Source organism: Rhipicephalus microplus, chromosome X (genome assembly GCF_043290135.1).
Source record: "Rhipicephalus microplus isolate Deutch F79 chromosome X, USDA_Rmic, whole genome shotgun sequence".
Classification (NCBI taxonomy): domain Eukaryota; kingdom Metazoa; phylum Arthropoda; class Arachnida; order Ixodida; family Ixodidae; genus Rhipicephalus; species Rhipicephalus microplus.
Genome location: NC_134710.1, coordinates 8,217,951 through 8,233,937, shown reverse-complemented (window position 1 = coordinate 8,233,937; position 15,987 = coordinate 8,217,951). Strand labels below are relative to the sequence as shown.

The following is a 15,987-nucleotide window of genomic DNA, read 5'->3' as shown; positions in this document are numbered from 1 at the left end:
GGTTACAACAAATAAAGAAGTATGGGCATGTTGGTAATTCATTTTGAAGGTGAAATCACACGGACAGAAAGAAGGACTCATTTTACTTTGTTAGACACAATATTAATGAGAACTAACCAGACAATAATGCCAAATAAAGTATAGGGGTTGTTATTTAATAGTAAACTTAATGTAAAGGCAAAGAAATAAAAGTAGAGCAAAAGATAATTTGCAGCGGGCAGGGAGCTAACCTGCAACCTTCCAATAACGTGTCTGGTATTCTACCAGCTGAGCTACTGCGGCAGCCATCCCCCCCGTCCGCTCTGGGGGCATATATGTGCATATATGAGGGAACTTCAGTCAATGCAGCCAGTAGCCATGACGGCGAGTGTGCAACACCCTTTTTTTTGCTTGCTGGCATCACGAAGCACATGATCCTATAATGAGCTGGCAGTTCAGTTGGTAGAGCCTAGGACACATTATTTGAAGGTTGCAGGTTCGGTCCCTGCCCACGGCAAGCTCTTTTTACGTCCGCTTTTTTTTTTTCACCTTTACATTACATTTACTACAGTGAAATGCCAAGCAAGTGCCCCGCCTCCCTTTTTCAGAATATATGAAATAAGCACCCAAGGCCAAGCAAGCACCATCTCCTTTCCCCCCTCTCCTTCAAAACCTCTGAGAACAGTCTCAGCAAGATGTCCATTTTATTCTTATTTATTGCAGGTGACACGATGAAATCTTGGTCGCAGCGGCCGCATTTTTGATGGAGGTGAAAACAAGCCTAGGAGTTCAAGTGATCACCGGTAGGGGGCGAAAAAATCAATTGCGGCGCGCTCTGGCTTCGAACAACCAGAGTGGATCCACTGACCTCTGCGTTATGCATCACATGGGCGCTGCCATTTGCGCTATTGCACTTTCTCGCAGGGCCGTCCTCGTCGGTACCGAATTTCAATTTTAAAATTATTGAATACTAGGTTATGTACCGGTACACATAAAAAACAATTTGCTCTTATACTTAGTAGCTTTGCTTGAACATATGCTGTGTGATCATTTTTTTGTAATAGTTTTTGCTCCTGCTGACTTGTAGTCATCAGCAGCCTATTGACATCATTATCCTCATTTCAAAATATACGGTGGCCAGCGGTAGCGACGGCAGGGAACGGCTCGCGGTACATTCGAATGTGTCTCGCACCGCTTCGTTTCACTGTAAATATTTGGAGCCACTGCCGGCCGACATAGTCTCTTTCATTCTGTTTATTTTGACTCGTTCGAATGCTTTCGCGAAGGGAATTCAAGTGACTTCAGGGGAACGAAGCGACCGTTGAAGCTTTCATCGAATAGACACCCGTTGCGAGCCCAAGAATCACGGGCTGGTGAGTAGTAACAACTTCAGTTTTTTAAGGGTGGTTTCTTTCTGGGCTAGTTGGTTCATTTCAACATATGTAGTTTTTTTGCCAATCACTGCGTAGGTGTCACACGGCGGCAGCGAATTACAATATTAAATTTTAAAATTTTTTAATGTGTCAATCTATCACCGAGAAAACCTGCGTTACTTGTGGCGTGGCTTAACGTGGAGTCGCTAACTCTATAGTTAATTCTGAAATTGTACTGCCAGGAAACACAAACCAGGCTGTTGCGATGAAAGAAGGGAAATACATCACTGCTGCCTCGCATGTGCCTTTGTAGGTCGCCCTTATATTAGTGCAAAAAACCTATGACTTAATATGATACAGTCAAACATGGTTATATCGAACCCACATATAGAATTTTTGGGTATATCGAACTCGCAAGTTATTCCCTCGAAATTCCTCAGTAAAAGTATTGAAATTCGCATGTTTATATAGAACGGTATTTCGAACGGTATTTCGAACGGTATCAAACACCCAGCGAGCTGGAAGGTGCGCTTCGGCACACGCCACGCCCCCCCCCCCCCCCCCCGAGATTTCCGCAACAGCGCGGCTCTGCACGTGAGTAAGAAGGCGCACGTTGGCATTCGCAGCACCCGGCGACCTCCGCGCAATACCACACCTCCGCCAAGATCCAAAACGCTCAAAAAAAAATAAAAAAAAGGCAAGAGGGCTCAGATTGCACAAACTCTAACTTGCGAAAACGTTTTTTTTTTTGCGTTTCTCTTTTTCACTCTCATACTTTCTCCATGTACCCGTTGGCTTAGAGAGCAGGAACAATGAAGCTAACGTCCTCCTCCTTTCATTTTCATTTTTGTTGCTGTTTTGCGAGTTTTGATCAGTCAACCACAGTTCGTGCCTTTTGCCGTTGCCCTCGCAGGTGGCCATCGCCTCGCGTGTGCTTAGTTGCTTTCTTTGTCGTGTCACCTACGTACCACCGTATGTGCATCATTTCTCGTTTCCGTGCATGGTGTGCAAAACCGCTGTGGACTCCTTGAATTGTGAATTTCTCGTGTAGCTATAGCCAGCGTCAAGAAGCGCAAGACCCTTGACTTTGCGACAGTTGAAGGCTATTCAACGTAATGAAGCGAGCGAGAAATGCTCGACCGTCGCGAACGGCTTCGGGATATCACGGAGCACTTGAGTACCTTGTTGAAAAACAAGGCAGATACCAGAGCAAAGGCGGCGGAGCACCGAACATTGGGAGCCTGTCATGTGCACGCTTCTGCTCACAGGAATGTAGAAAAGGCACATTATGCCTGGTTTTAAGAACTGCGTGCAAAGATCATTCTGGTGAATGGCCCAATGCTGATCGCCAAGGCCAAATGGTTTGCCACTGCACTTAGTGAAACAACTTCGCCGACAACAGCGGGTGGCTTCACTGATTTCAACAGCGCTACAACATCGTTGGCAAAACTAATTCTGGCAAAATCGAAGCTGTCAGCAGCCAGGACATCCAGCACTGGATGACGAAAGGAGGGGCCAGAAATCTTCGCGAAGCTTTTTCCCGCAATTTTCAATGCCTGGCGAGACATGAAGACAGACACAGTGGTCAACTGCTTGCACAAGGCAGGCTTGGAGATAGCGGAACTTCGGGAACTGGTGAAGATGACGGCGACCAGGGCATGGACGACGCGCTTTGGGAGTTGTCGTCCCGCAGTTCCACACGAAGTGTCTGCGGAGAACTTCGTAGAAGCAGACTACAATGTCCAGGTCGAGGCGCTGGCTACACGTGCGTACTCCGCCGTTGAAGTGGAGGCAGCATTCTGCATCATTCGCCCTTGTATAGGTGACATGAAGGGAACAAGGCCGTCGCACCAGGACAGCCTTGATAAAATCGAGACTAGCGTCTTCAACATGTCAAAAAACAAAGCAGGCCAAGATTAGCGTTTTTTTTTTTTTTTCACGCAAATAAATCATTGTTTCGGAGTGTGCGCAGAGTTAGTTGTCATTCTTAAATGCACCTATTGTAGGTGATAATTGGCTACAGGTAAGCTCTCGGAGGTTCTATTTTTTATATCAAATTTTTCATATATCGAAGTAATTCGCGATCTCTTCGTGTTCGATAAATCCGTGTTAGACTGTAATATACAGCAGCACAGACAAAGGACATGGACAAGGGTCTATGCATTGTGTTGAAAGTTAGCGCTGTGTTGTCTTGAACGTGCCTTTTCTTGTCCATGTCCTTTTTCTACGCTATTATATATTATCATGCTACCATACCAACAAGCCCAAATCGCCACCCTCAACAACTTAAGAGTTTACCACAGTCGCACTTGAGAAGCATCACATAATTATGCATGTGGTTTTACTACAGAGTGAGAAAGAAAGCGTCAGATAAATTAAAAATATTTGTTTTTCTGCCACAGCCTTCTGGCCTGGCATGGAAGCACCTGTGTACAATGGGTAAGGTACCTGCTACATGACATGCCTTGTTAAGAAGTAGCCCCAAGTGATACACTAAGTACCATTACATATATGTATAACACACTGCTGTTTACTAGTTAACCGAGTTTATTTGTTTACTTTGGAAAATTTCCTGCATTGATTATGCTTATCAATATCTGGTGATGTCACTTATTTTTCCAGACTTCCATGCAACGACAGGATGAATACTCCCGAATGTCTTCTCTGCAAGCACGTTAAAACATCTGAACGTCCACTACAACAAGTCATCTCAAACCTCCACTTGCAACGCTGCATTTGCGAATGTTTTATTGCCTATCTTGTGGAGGGGTGCTTTTGATTGGCCACAAGCATTGGCTGTCTACTGTGTTATGGAATCTACACTTCAATAATGTTGAAACTGAAACACTACCTCTGTACATTACTTACAATATGTGGCACTGCTGAGTTCAACAACACAGGTTTGATTCCAGCCACAGTGGCCACATTTCAATGGGGGTGAAATGCAAAAACGCTCTTGTGCTTAAGGGTTTGTTTGATTCGCCTGCAGCACATGATCCATTTTACGAGGTGGTGTGCCTCGCCATTCGTTTCAGTGGTGCTGCAATGGCGGCCTCTGAATCTGGCCATTAATTTCAAAAAGTGCAGGAGAGGTACAGCACTAAAACTAGTTCATGATTTTCCTGTACCTCCTACACTGACGGGGCCGATTTGCTGCAGCCGCATGCACAGCTTAACAAACGACATAGCATTAGACGTAGGTGCCGTACCCGCCTCTACAAACGCGGCGTGTTTTGCACAGATGTTTGCACCTCAATAAATTAAGCGAACAGAAATAAGGCTTCCACCTTGTCATTCGCTTGTATGTCGCACTGCTGAACTCGTACTGCAAAAGTTCTGAACTTCTCCTGCACAGCCGTGATCTAGTTCCCATTGGTGACCCTTAAAAACGGAAGCTTGAAAATATGAAAAATCTGTGAACACTACGTGTCACAGCGAATGTTTCGACAAGCAGTCTTGTCTCCTGCTAGGCTACGATGTCATTTGTTTTAACCCCAGGAGGCCAGAATCAATCTAAATTTGCCCACTACTGTACGACTCATGATCACTTCCTACTTGGCATGTGAATCGTCAGAAATTATTAATTTCATTACAAAATGAACACCCCCGCAGTGAGGGGCATTAACAGGCTTTCTGACATTTACTTGTGCCTTGTGAGACAGTTTACAAACTACACTCAGAACTGTTTTGTCTAAACACCGTTAATTAACTGTGTTCAGCTCATATAAGCTTACAAACAGACGCTCCAAAGCTCACAAGGCTGCACTCAATTGCATTAGCCTTGCACATATGTTCAATGGGGTCCTTAATGTAATAAATCATAAAGGTGATGAGCTCTTGCAGCACAGCTTCATCAAGCACGCGAATGCTGTCGTGATGAGCAACATTGTGTTCATTGGATGTGGTTCTGCTTTGTTTTTTTCATAAAGCAGAGAAACGTTTCAGTTTTTTTTTTTTAGCACATTTGCTTCTGTTTAAATCTACTTGTCATAGCTATAGTGTCTACCACTACAAAATGAAATTTTGTGCACTACCGTCACAAAAAAATCTACGAAATCGCAGAGGTAGTTGAAACGTACATGATCTTGACTTATCCACAGCCACACTGCAAGATAGTGCGCATTTCAAGTCGAAACCTCTAAAAGTAGCAGGAAGAAAACAATTTCAGCTTTCAAACACAAGTATACTGAAAAAGTGAACACAATAACAAGTGTGTAATATATGTGACCTTTATTGATCCAGCATTTGCACAGATTCACAACATGCACCACCAATTGATTTCAGGAGTTTTTGCTTGCAAGAGAGTGCTTAAGTTCTATCGACATGTCTATGCGAAAAAGAGATTCTGCTCAGAGCTGAACAGTTAGTTTACTGTACGAGCCCCAACAAAGATGTACAAACAACAAAAATGTACAATGCATGCCTAAACCTTATTTTCTTTTCTTATAGTTGTGCCTCTTAAATCTGTAAGCACTCATCTCATAAATTTGTTCGTTTAGCATACATGTTCACTGCATACTCGGCAGACCGATCATTACTTGTAACGAAAAATTTTAGCTATATTAACTGTGTAACTTAACTCTAATGAGAAACGTAATAAGCCCGAAATATTTTTTTGTATGCTCATCACCTAAATACATATTACCTGTGATATGGGCTTACGTCCAAGAAAGAAACACTTGTGCCTACCCTGTTGACATAAGACTAAGTACTCAAATGAGCACTGCAGAGCGAGAAAGATTCAGAACTGCCCGCATCTGCGATTGCTTACCTAACAAATTTAGCAAAACTACATTGCTCTCACTGTGCGAGCTTTCTGTCAGCAATGTGCAAGTTTCGTTCCCGGTTCCACATCATGCATTCACTTTCAAGATTAACACTACTTGGCAAGCGCCGCATCTGACGGCAGAACCAAACCCTTGTCCTGAGGCCACGCTATTAAACTTGAACGCCACAATGCGATGGTCATTCAGCGATCTCGATGTTCAGTTATATGAGTTATATGCATACGCTTGTTAGCTTTCAAGTGTCTTTACACACGAATTGAAAGCATTTGACATGTACGAGTGACTTGTTTTATTCAGACCCGACCATATACATTGGTTGTACCGGCTTGGACACTCGCATTAAACGATGCAAACCTTACTTCATTGACGTTGTTTTTGCCAGTCGAGGCCAGTTAGGTCACCTGGCAATAATTAGACACGCGAACCACTATTTAGCAACGAGAACAAAAAAATACCACAGAAAGCGAGCAGCGCGAACCAGCAGTGAGCCACCCTACCTGCAGCAAAAAAAAATGCAGCTGTTTAATGATGATGATAGCACTAGCAGTGCCATCTCGCCTCGCGGTATTGCAGTTCAGTACGCTGCCACTACTTATTTACATGTTATTTTGATACAACAGTCCAAAGGTACAGTTTCCGTTCTCTGAAGTGGTATACGTGTTCTCTGGTGAAAATGCTTGAGGCCCGTGTGCTTAGATTTACGGAAACGTAAAGAACCCCAGGTAGTTGAAATTTCCGGAGCCCTCCACTGCGGCGTCTCTCAATGATATGGTGGTTTTGGGACATTAAACTCTGAGTCATTATTATTTATTTTTATGGTGCCCTTTTTCAAGCTGAGAGAAAATACACATTCATTAATTGGAATTTTGGCCGTTTGCGCTTTTTGTAGGTGGGGCTGCTCTTCAAGGGCCCTACAGGCGATGGCGGCTTACCGGGTCTGATACCATTTACAGGTACGCGCAAGTCGTGCTTCGCTCCAGCAGCTGCGATAAAGCAGTCTGCACGGCGTATATATATCTATAGCATATTCGATGTACACCAAACATCCAGCCTTCATTTAATCTTGATATATACACAAATCCGAACTATATGAATTGTGCTAACACAGCGAAGGAATGCACCGTAGCGTCCCCGTCGTCGCGCGTGGTCGACGCAGCATGATGTGCATAGAGCTCACTACTTTTCAGACACGATTGAGCACGGCCTGTTAGAAGAAGCGCAGGCTCTATTCAGTTTCCCCAGAAAATGTGCCATGCGTAGTCGACAAGGCACGCACAGCTATGAAGATATTCCATGTTTTGGGGACACAAGTCCGATGCTTTGAAAAATGTTGCGTAAATTCAGATCTCCTCGAGCATGTATTCAAACGCGTTGTTGCAAGAGGATTCCCGAATTTCTGAGACACGATCGAGCGACGATCGAGCGACACAGCAATAGAACACACCCAGACTTCTGCAATGCGTGGTGTACGTTAATTCACATTCGTTAAAATGGCAAAAGTCACACAAGCACTCGCGAAATGCACAGCGGATGACAGAGAGCCCTCACGTGAAAGGCACAGCTACAGGGGCGAATTTATCCCCTAAATCTGGTGGCAGCCTGGCAACAGGGGCGAATTTATCCCCTAAATCTGGTGGCAGCCTGGCAACACTAAACTCCAAATCTGGCAACAGACTTCTGCAATGCCAAACAGAACCTTACTGTCTTCTTCACCCTCACTTACTGGGCTCATACTTTGTAAACGATGCTTGCTCTCGGCATGTAGAAAAAAACAGGTGTCTCATTGGCATTGCTGATCTGGCTGAAATCATAGCAGTTTAGACTGCAGAGATTCAACACAAGTTGCTAAAAATTAATGAGTTTGTCATCGAAATCCCTTGGCAGCTTTAGGCATGCTATGGTCTGGTGCCTCAAAGAAAATCGATTCCTCTGCATCATGTGCTCCACGCAGCCATGGCTAGCGTGAAACAACGCGGGGGGAATCTCCATTCTCCTTGCGATCTCCATCCCCTTCGTCTAAATGGCATCGGCAGTGAATGCCCTGTTTCTTTCGCTGCAAACAAACTCACAGACTTTCTCTTTGAGTTTGGAGTATCGGCCTTTACGCGGTCTCGTGAATTTCTTGCAAGCCACAGTGCCCTTGAAAATCTGGTCCCGCCGCTTCCTCCATCTGATGGATACAGGCTCGGTTTATGCCCATTTCTAAGGCAGGTTGCCACTGTCCTCGGCAAATACGATCACAGCTCACTTAAACTTCAAGTAGAAGGAATCACTCTCTGCACTCATTCTAACCGCTCTCAAAGATATCAAACAACTGACAAATAAACGCCCGCAAGTTACCCATCACCGTCAAGCCAGCACAACCAGTCCGAACTTACCAATTGGATTGGATTGGCCACTGACTTTTGTGCCACAGAATCTAGCAACATACGATGTGGTGGCTTTCGAGATTAGCGACAAGAGAGCGCACTTGGTCGCCCTGACTGCGCCACGCTCACAGAAAGAAAAAAAAAGGGGGTGGTGTTTAGATTCGCAAGCAAACTTTTTACAAAATAAAATATTTCGAGTGAAAACAGGGGGAGTGCTTTGAATCGCGAAAATATGGCAACTACATGTGGTGCGTGACGCCAAACAGGCAGACAAAGAGTGCTCCACATTCGTAGCGTTGACAACTGGTGGTGCTGACTAACGCTCCAAAGTTTAATGCACCTATATACCCCAGAGAGTGCACAGGGGAGATATCTGCCATGGCAGCTTAGTTGGTAGAGCATCAGACGCACAATTCGAAGGTCGCAGGTTCAAATTCTGCCCACGACAAGTTATCTTTTTCTCCACTTTTCTTTGTTCACGTTTAGATTACAATTATCTCTAATAATATTCCCCATGACTGTCTGTTAGATCTCTTTAATATTGTGTCAAACAAACAAAATGAGCCCTTTGATGCTAAACTTCTTCCCTACTCCTCAGAAAGAAAGATACAAACATTTAGTCTCTGTGAAAGTGTGATGAACAGAGCACTCTCACCTCAACATGGCTTCTCTCATGATTGCTACGATGGGTAGTTGACTCCACTGGCCGAGACTTGGACACGTGCACGTCTTTTGCACTGGTGCTTGAACTGCTGCCAAATGAGCTGTTCTTGCTGAATCGATCCTTGCTTGACCCTGTGCAGACCACACCAAGGTGTTGATCATCGTCTTTTGAGTACAACAGCTACCCCAACTGTCATGACTGCCAGAGCATGTATTAGTCATTAGGGGAAGAAAATAAGCAGACTTCAATGAAGCATGCGACATGAAACAGTGCACTCTGGAACATTACACGAACACAATCCAGCCTGCCTATCCGTAGTTTACCATCTCATGTACATTGCCCAACTTTCACGCCACACAATACACTGGCGATTCTACCTCAGAATTCACCTATGTTCTGCTGATATTTCACAGAAAATAATGGGGCTTTGATCACATGGTAGACATCTCACCCTCCCACGTGCAGTCCCCATGCATGCCCACTGGCAGATCTCGCTGCTCTGTAGCTCCTCTCCTGAATGTACAATTGTCAACCGTTCTTTGAAAAAAACAAGTGTACTTTTCCGGCATCCGCTTCAAACCACGCGTGAAATTTCTGAAGCATATCACATTTATAGAAATAAGAATCAATGCATCAGCCATCCGTCATTATCACTACTTGACTGTGAGTTCAACTATATAGATAATTCGTAGACAAGTGCTTCAAATGAACGCCACGCTTGCTGTTCACACTATCATCTTATTCCTGTTGACATGCGCACCCTTGTGTACTTATATGTCCTTCGAACGTGAGAATAAACCAGTTGTTAGTTGAGCGCTCGTGCTGTGTGCCTCCTCTTTGCTTTGTCTCTGTGTTTACCCCCGCGCCCCCAGTTCGCTGAACAATCATGAATTACCAACAAGCCCACCTTTCCATCCTATTGTAATGCATTTCTTTCAAGACCCCGCCATTTCGGCATCATGGCATCTTCGTCAAGGAACTTGTCCCACCGATGTACAGGTGCTTTTTGGATGGATGAACCCATCTTTCGATCATTCCAAAAGGATATGCCGAATTCTCCGCTCTGAGTGGTATAGACAAGTCGGGTGTTATAAGGTCTGGCTACGGGTCATTTGCGACCAGAACAATCATCGAAGAAACTGCGGTTCCTATGTCGAGTGGTGCAAGACAGCAAGGAAAGCGACTGAAACCTTGTGGAACTGCATCAGGCCACAACTTCCCGTCAAAAAAAACAAGTTTCACATGGGGGGCATTTCATGAACCTGAGTGGTGTCAACCTGCCGGATAAAATTCAGCACGTTCTGCAAAAAGGCTCGAAGTTCACCGTGGCACCAAACCTGCGACCAGAGGAAAAAATTACTACAGCAAGGGCGGTCTCCAAGCTAGCCAAAGAGGAAGAACGACATAGATGTGTAACGGAAAGTGTTTATGTTGTTTCGAGGAATGCTATTAAGTTTAGTAGAACATTGCATGTGGGACCTGCCGTAGACTTTTCCCTGAAAATGCAGCTAAGGGTACTTGTTTCTGACAAGGAAGGGTTCTTCATCATTATTAGTGAACAGGAATACCTCAACAAGGCGGAGGAAGCATTGGAACGAAATTTCAAACCCATTTCTGTAAAAAGAAATGCCGTGAAAGCCAGAGCCGTCTCGCTGTTAAATAGAGTGAACCTGGAAAAGCTCGGTTCTTCTGTGGCAAAGGCCAAATCCGCAGAGTTGGAAATCTCTTCCATAAAGACGCACAAACCAAATAAGCCATTAGGCGAAATTATCTCGGAGAGGGACTCATGGCAGCTGGCTGTGTAGAAATATCTGCAAAAGCATTTATCCGTGTTGCACGTGAACAACCCCTCCTACGTTTAAAAACTCGGATGTTTTGGTTGAATACTTGAACACCAGTGAGTTTTCAGAGGTAACGGCATTTAGTGTTAATGTAGTCGACCTATATTATTCTTTGCCGCATGATTAGTTGCTAAGCTGCATTGAGCAGTGCATTGTGGAAGACAATGACGAACTATCATTCAGGAATCGTACAGGAATGTCAACTGAGTCCTTTTTAGAAATTTTGACGTTTTACCTAAAGTCGACCTTCATCGTATGGCTTGGAAACTTGTACATGCATACATTGGGTATGTGTAGAGGTTCCAGTGTGGCTCCTGCATTAAGCAACATTTTTCTAGGGAAAGTGGACACCGCCTTAAGCACTAAACTACCATCAGGCACCAAAATCTTCAGATACATTGATGATTATCTGATTTTTGTAAAGAAATGTTCTGCAGTGAACTATGACACTATTTTGGCATGCTTCGAGACGGAGGTCATAGGCCTCCGATGCACCTCGGAGGTTCCGAGTAATCATAAATTGAAATTTCTAGACCTTTCTTTATTCTTTGGAGTCAATCCATCTTTGCTGGCAATATAACCCTCGATCCACGAAACCTGTTTTAGATTACCCGTCCGGCCATTCCAAGCTTATAAAATGAGGAATTGTATTGTCATGCCTTCGTTCAGCACTTGAAAAAAGCTGTATCCACATGGTGCACCATAATTTCTTAGCGCAGCTAGGACGGTTATTCGGGGCTGAGTACCCGCCGTATCTAATTGCATTGGTGTGTGAGACTTCTGCAGATGGTGAGAAACGGTGATAAACATGCGTGTGTTTCTGCAGAATGCAATAAAGAAAACGAACGCGTGGCCGTCATTCCCTACATTCATAAAATGGCACATGGACTGAAAAGTGTGGGGAACCGGTTTGGTGTGCGCATTCTTTTCTCTGCGGCCAATAAATTGGGCCGTATATGCGCCATGGTGCATAGGAGGGTGCAGGGTGCGTGACGCAGAGAAATGTTATTCAGAAACTGAAAAGGCAAGCAGCCTCCGGCTGCTTTGTTTGGCTGACAAGCATCACTCATCACCACATGAAAAGGGCCAATTTTTCTCTGATGCAACCTCGATGAAAACCAACAGACAGTACAGCCAACTAAGGTGCAGGTGATTTTATTTATAGTCTTTTAATTGTACTGTTGTAACTATGATATCAATGTAATAAAACTAAAATGGATGAAAAGCCAGCAGATACTGCAACCTTCAGATAACCTGCCCAATGCTCTACCAATTGAGCTATGAAGGCAGTCGTCCTCCCATACAGATGATGATGTTTGATGTTTTATGGCGCAAGGGCTATTTCACGGCCAAAGAGCGCCAGTTCATCTTACTAAAAACATGAGCAATGATTGTGATAAGCGGCTGTATAAGGGCCATAAAATTCCTCGCGGTAAGGCGGGTAAAAAACATACAAGTAATAAAATCATGACCATGTCGTGAAAGGTGTGTGTGGTGTGAATAGATGACAAAAGTTGGTGATGATAAAAGACGATGGTGGATATGTATGGCATTAGCACAAGTGCCTCACTCGTTCATACCCTTGCGTCCAAGGGCCGTGAGGCAAGTGCTTTCTTGTGTAACCACCGCAGCAAAAACCTCTCTGGAGAGGTCATGCTACGGGATGCCCGGGTATATGATATGAAAACTATGAATTTCTTTAAAAAACGCTAACAATGATTTGTGACTAAAAAGCGGTTCCCTACCGACGAACATTGCAGGGTGTAAAGGTATATGTTGTCGGTAGGGTAATGGAAAGTGTCGTTTTCTTACAGTGTCCAATTGTTTGCACTCAATTAAAATGTGAAGGACTGTCAATACTTCACTACATCTGTCACACAATGGTGGATCGCCACCGGACAAAAGGTGTGTGTGTGTCGTGTATGTGTGTCCTATCCTGAGTCTCGTTAGTATTACCTCTGTATGACGCGATTTCGATACGGGCAGCCAATGACCAAGGTAGCTGTGGCTTAATAACGTGTAGTTTGTTTTGTGTGTGTGTATCCCACTTGCTCTGCCAGTATACTCTGAGGTTTCGTTTGAGGGACGGCTTAAGATCAAGGGCCGGGATTGATATGGGTGTAGGGGCAGTGCTTTTGTGGACGGATGCAGCGAGCTGATCCGCCTTCACGTTGCCTTGAATCTCACGGTGCCCTGGCACCCAGCACACTACAACATGTTGTGAGTGTGTATAGTGTGCATAAAATGGAGTAAAGTGAGACAAGGACTGGGTTTTTGTGTTTTTTAAGAGTGTGCAGAGCCGTTACTACACTGAGGGAGTCTGTATAAATTACTGCTTTTTGTATTTGTAATTGCTTGATGTGTTTAGCCGCCACAAGTATCGCGTAGGCTTCCGCTGTGAAGATACTTGTGCCTGAATGTAGAGGGCCAGCATCCGAAAAGGATGGGCCGACAGCAGCGTAGGACACAGAGGAGTTAGACTTGGAGGCATCTGTAAAGAACTCAGGATGTGTATATTTGTGTTGAAGTTCCAGGAAGTATGTTCGGATATGGGCAATAGGTGCATGTTTTGTAACTTCTAGGAAAGACACATCGCAGTCTATAGTCTGCCACTGCCATGGCGGCGGGTATGCTACAGGAGCCATTAAACTGTGTTCAAGTGACACTGCAGTTTCTTGAGCTAGACACTTCAGGCGAACTGAGAAGGGCTGCCTCATCGAAGGCCTGTTTTGAAACAGAGTTGAGCTCGACAAATCGTTAATTGTAGAGTATGAGGGGTGCTCCTTGAATGCTTTCACCTTAAGGAAGTAAACAAAGGACATGTAGGTTCTTTGCAGATGAAGCGACCACTCATTTGACTCAACGTAAAGGCTTTCTACGGGGCTGGTGCGAAAAGCACCCGTAGAAAGGCAGATGCCCAAATGGTGCACGGGGTCCAGCATCTTCAAGGCACTTTGAGTAGCAGACTGATAGACAATGGCCCCATAATCTAAGCGGGTGCGAATGAGGCTTCTATAGAGGTTCATGAGGCATTGCCTATCACTACCCCAAGTAGTACGTGACAACACTTTTAAAACATTCATGGCTTTTAAACATTTTGTTTTTAGATACTTGATGTACGGCACGAAGGACAACTTGTTGTCCAAGATTAGGCCTAAGAATTTATGCTCGGCTTTGACGGACAGACGTTGCCCGTTCAGTCGAATGTCAGGTTCCGAGTGCATGCCTCTCTTTCGAAAGAACAAAACACACGTGCTTTTTTGTGGGTTCAGTCGGAATCCGTTTTCCTCTGCCCATTTGGAGAGCTTGATTAAACCTAACTGAACCTGCCGCTCACACAATGCCAGATTGCAAGACCTAAAGCCAAGCTGGACGTCATCGACATATGTGCAATAAAACATATTGCGAGGGATGGTCAAGCGCAAGGAATTCATTTTTATGAGAAAAAGTGTGCAGCTAAGTACACCACCTTGTGGCACGCCTGTTTCCTGAACAAATGTTTGGGAAAGAACCGTGCCCACTCGGACACGGAATGTCCGGTTTGACAGGTAACTTTTGATTATGTGAAACATTCTTCCGCGCACGCCAAGGTGGGAAAGGTCTCTTAGAATTCCGAAACGCCATGTTGTATCATAAGCCTTTTCGATATCGAGGAACACAGAGAGAAAATATTCTTTATGGACGAAGGCGTCTCTGATCTGTGCCTCGATACGAACAAGGTGGTCTGTGGTGGATCTACCTTCTCGAAACCCGCACTGAAATGGGTCGAGCAAATTATTTGTTTCAAGGAAATGTACAAGTCGGCAGTTTATCATTTTTTCGAAGACTTTGCACAAGCAGCTTGTAAGTGCTATAGGCCTATAACTCGAGGGTAAAGAAGGGTCTTTGCCCTCTTTCAAAATGGGAATAATAATAGCCTCTTTCCAGGAGGTAGGGATAGCGCCAGAAAACCAGATAGCATTGTACAAACAAAGTAAGGTTTTTCGTGTTTCGATTGAAAGGTTTTTTAACATTTCATACACCACACGGTCAGAACCTGGGGCAGAAGTACTGCAGGAGTTTAGAGACATTTGCAGCTCAGCTAGACTGAAAGCTTGGTTATATGCCTCGGATCTAGTGCATTTGTGTTCAAGTTTCTGCTTTTCTATTCTTGTTCTGTATTTTTGGAAAGTGTCAGTATAGTGGGATGAGCTGGACACCTGTTCGAAGTGTGCACCGAGGAAGTTTGCCTGATCTTCCAAGGTATCACCCCGAGTGTCCACGAGTGGAAGTGTGTGTACTTGTTTTCCTGCTATCCTACCGACCATGTTCCAGACTTTAGCCTCCTGTGTGTATGAATCGATCCCTGACAAAAACTTCTGCCAGCTTTCTCTTCTGGCCTGCCGACGCGTTCTCCTGCCTTGAGACTTTATTTTCTTGAAGGTGTCAAGATTTTCGGCTGTCGGTGAGTTCCGAAGCAGCCTCCAAGCTCTGTTTTGCTGTTTGCGCGCGTTTCGGCATTCAGAGTTCCACCATGGCACACGCCGTTTTCCTGGGTGCCCATTTGTTTGTGGGATGCATTTTGTTGCAGCATCAATCAAAAAAGCTGTGAAGTAGTCAACAGCAACATCAATGCTTAAAGTACATATGTCACTCCAATCTATACGAGCGATGGTATGAAACCGTTCCCAGTCGGCTCTGTTTATGAGCCATTTGGGAACACGGGGTGTACACTCAGTTGCTGTAGTTGTGCTCAAAACTACGGGAAAGTGGTCACTTCCGTACAGATTACTGACGACTTTCCACTGGAGTAGAGGCACAAGAGATGGAGACACTATGCTTAGGTCTATGGAGGAGTAGGTGTTATGTGCGAGATTATAATAGGTTGGTTCTTTTCTATTTAGGAGACATGCGTTCGACGAGAGAAGGAATTGTTCAATCAGTCGACCTCGCGCGTCGCAACGAGAGTCTCCCCATAGCCTGCTATGCGCATTG

General features: G+C 44.7%; 1 protein-coding gene across 3 annotated transcripts in view; it reads right to left on the bottom strand.

The window, feature by feature from the left end:
- The window catches only part of LOC119175641 (WW domain-containing adapter protein with coiled-coil), a 239,138-nt gene that overhangs the window by 170,064 nt on the left and 53,087 nt on the right, over positions 1–15,987 (bottom strand). For all 3 annotated transcript variants that reach the window (XM_037426555.2, XM_037426557.2, XM_037426556.2), the window contains exon 5: positions 9,164–9,303. In XM_037426555.2, coding sequence (XP_037282452.1) covers positions 9,164–9,303 — 140 coding nt within the window. The remainder of the gene's footprint in view (positions 1–9,163; positions 9,304–15,987) is intronic.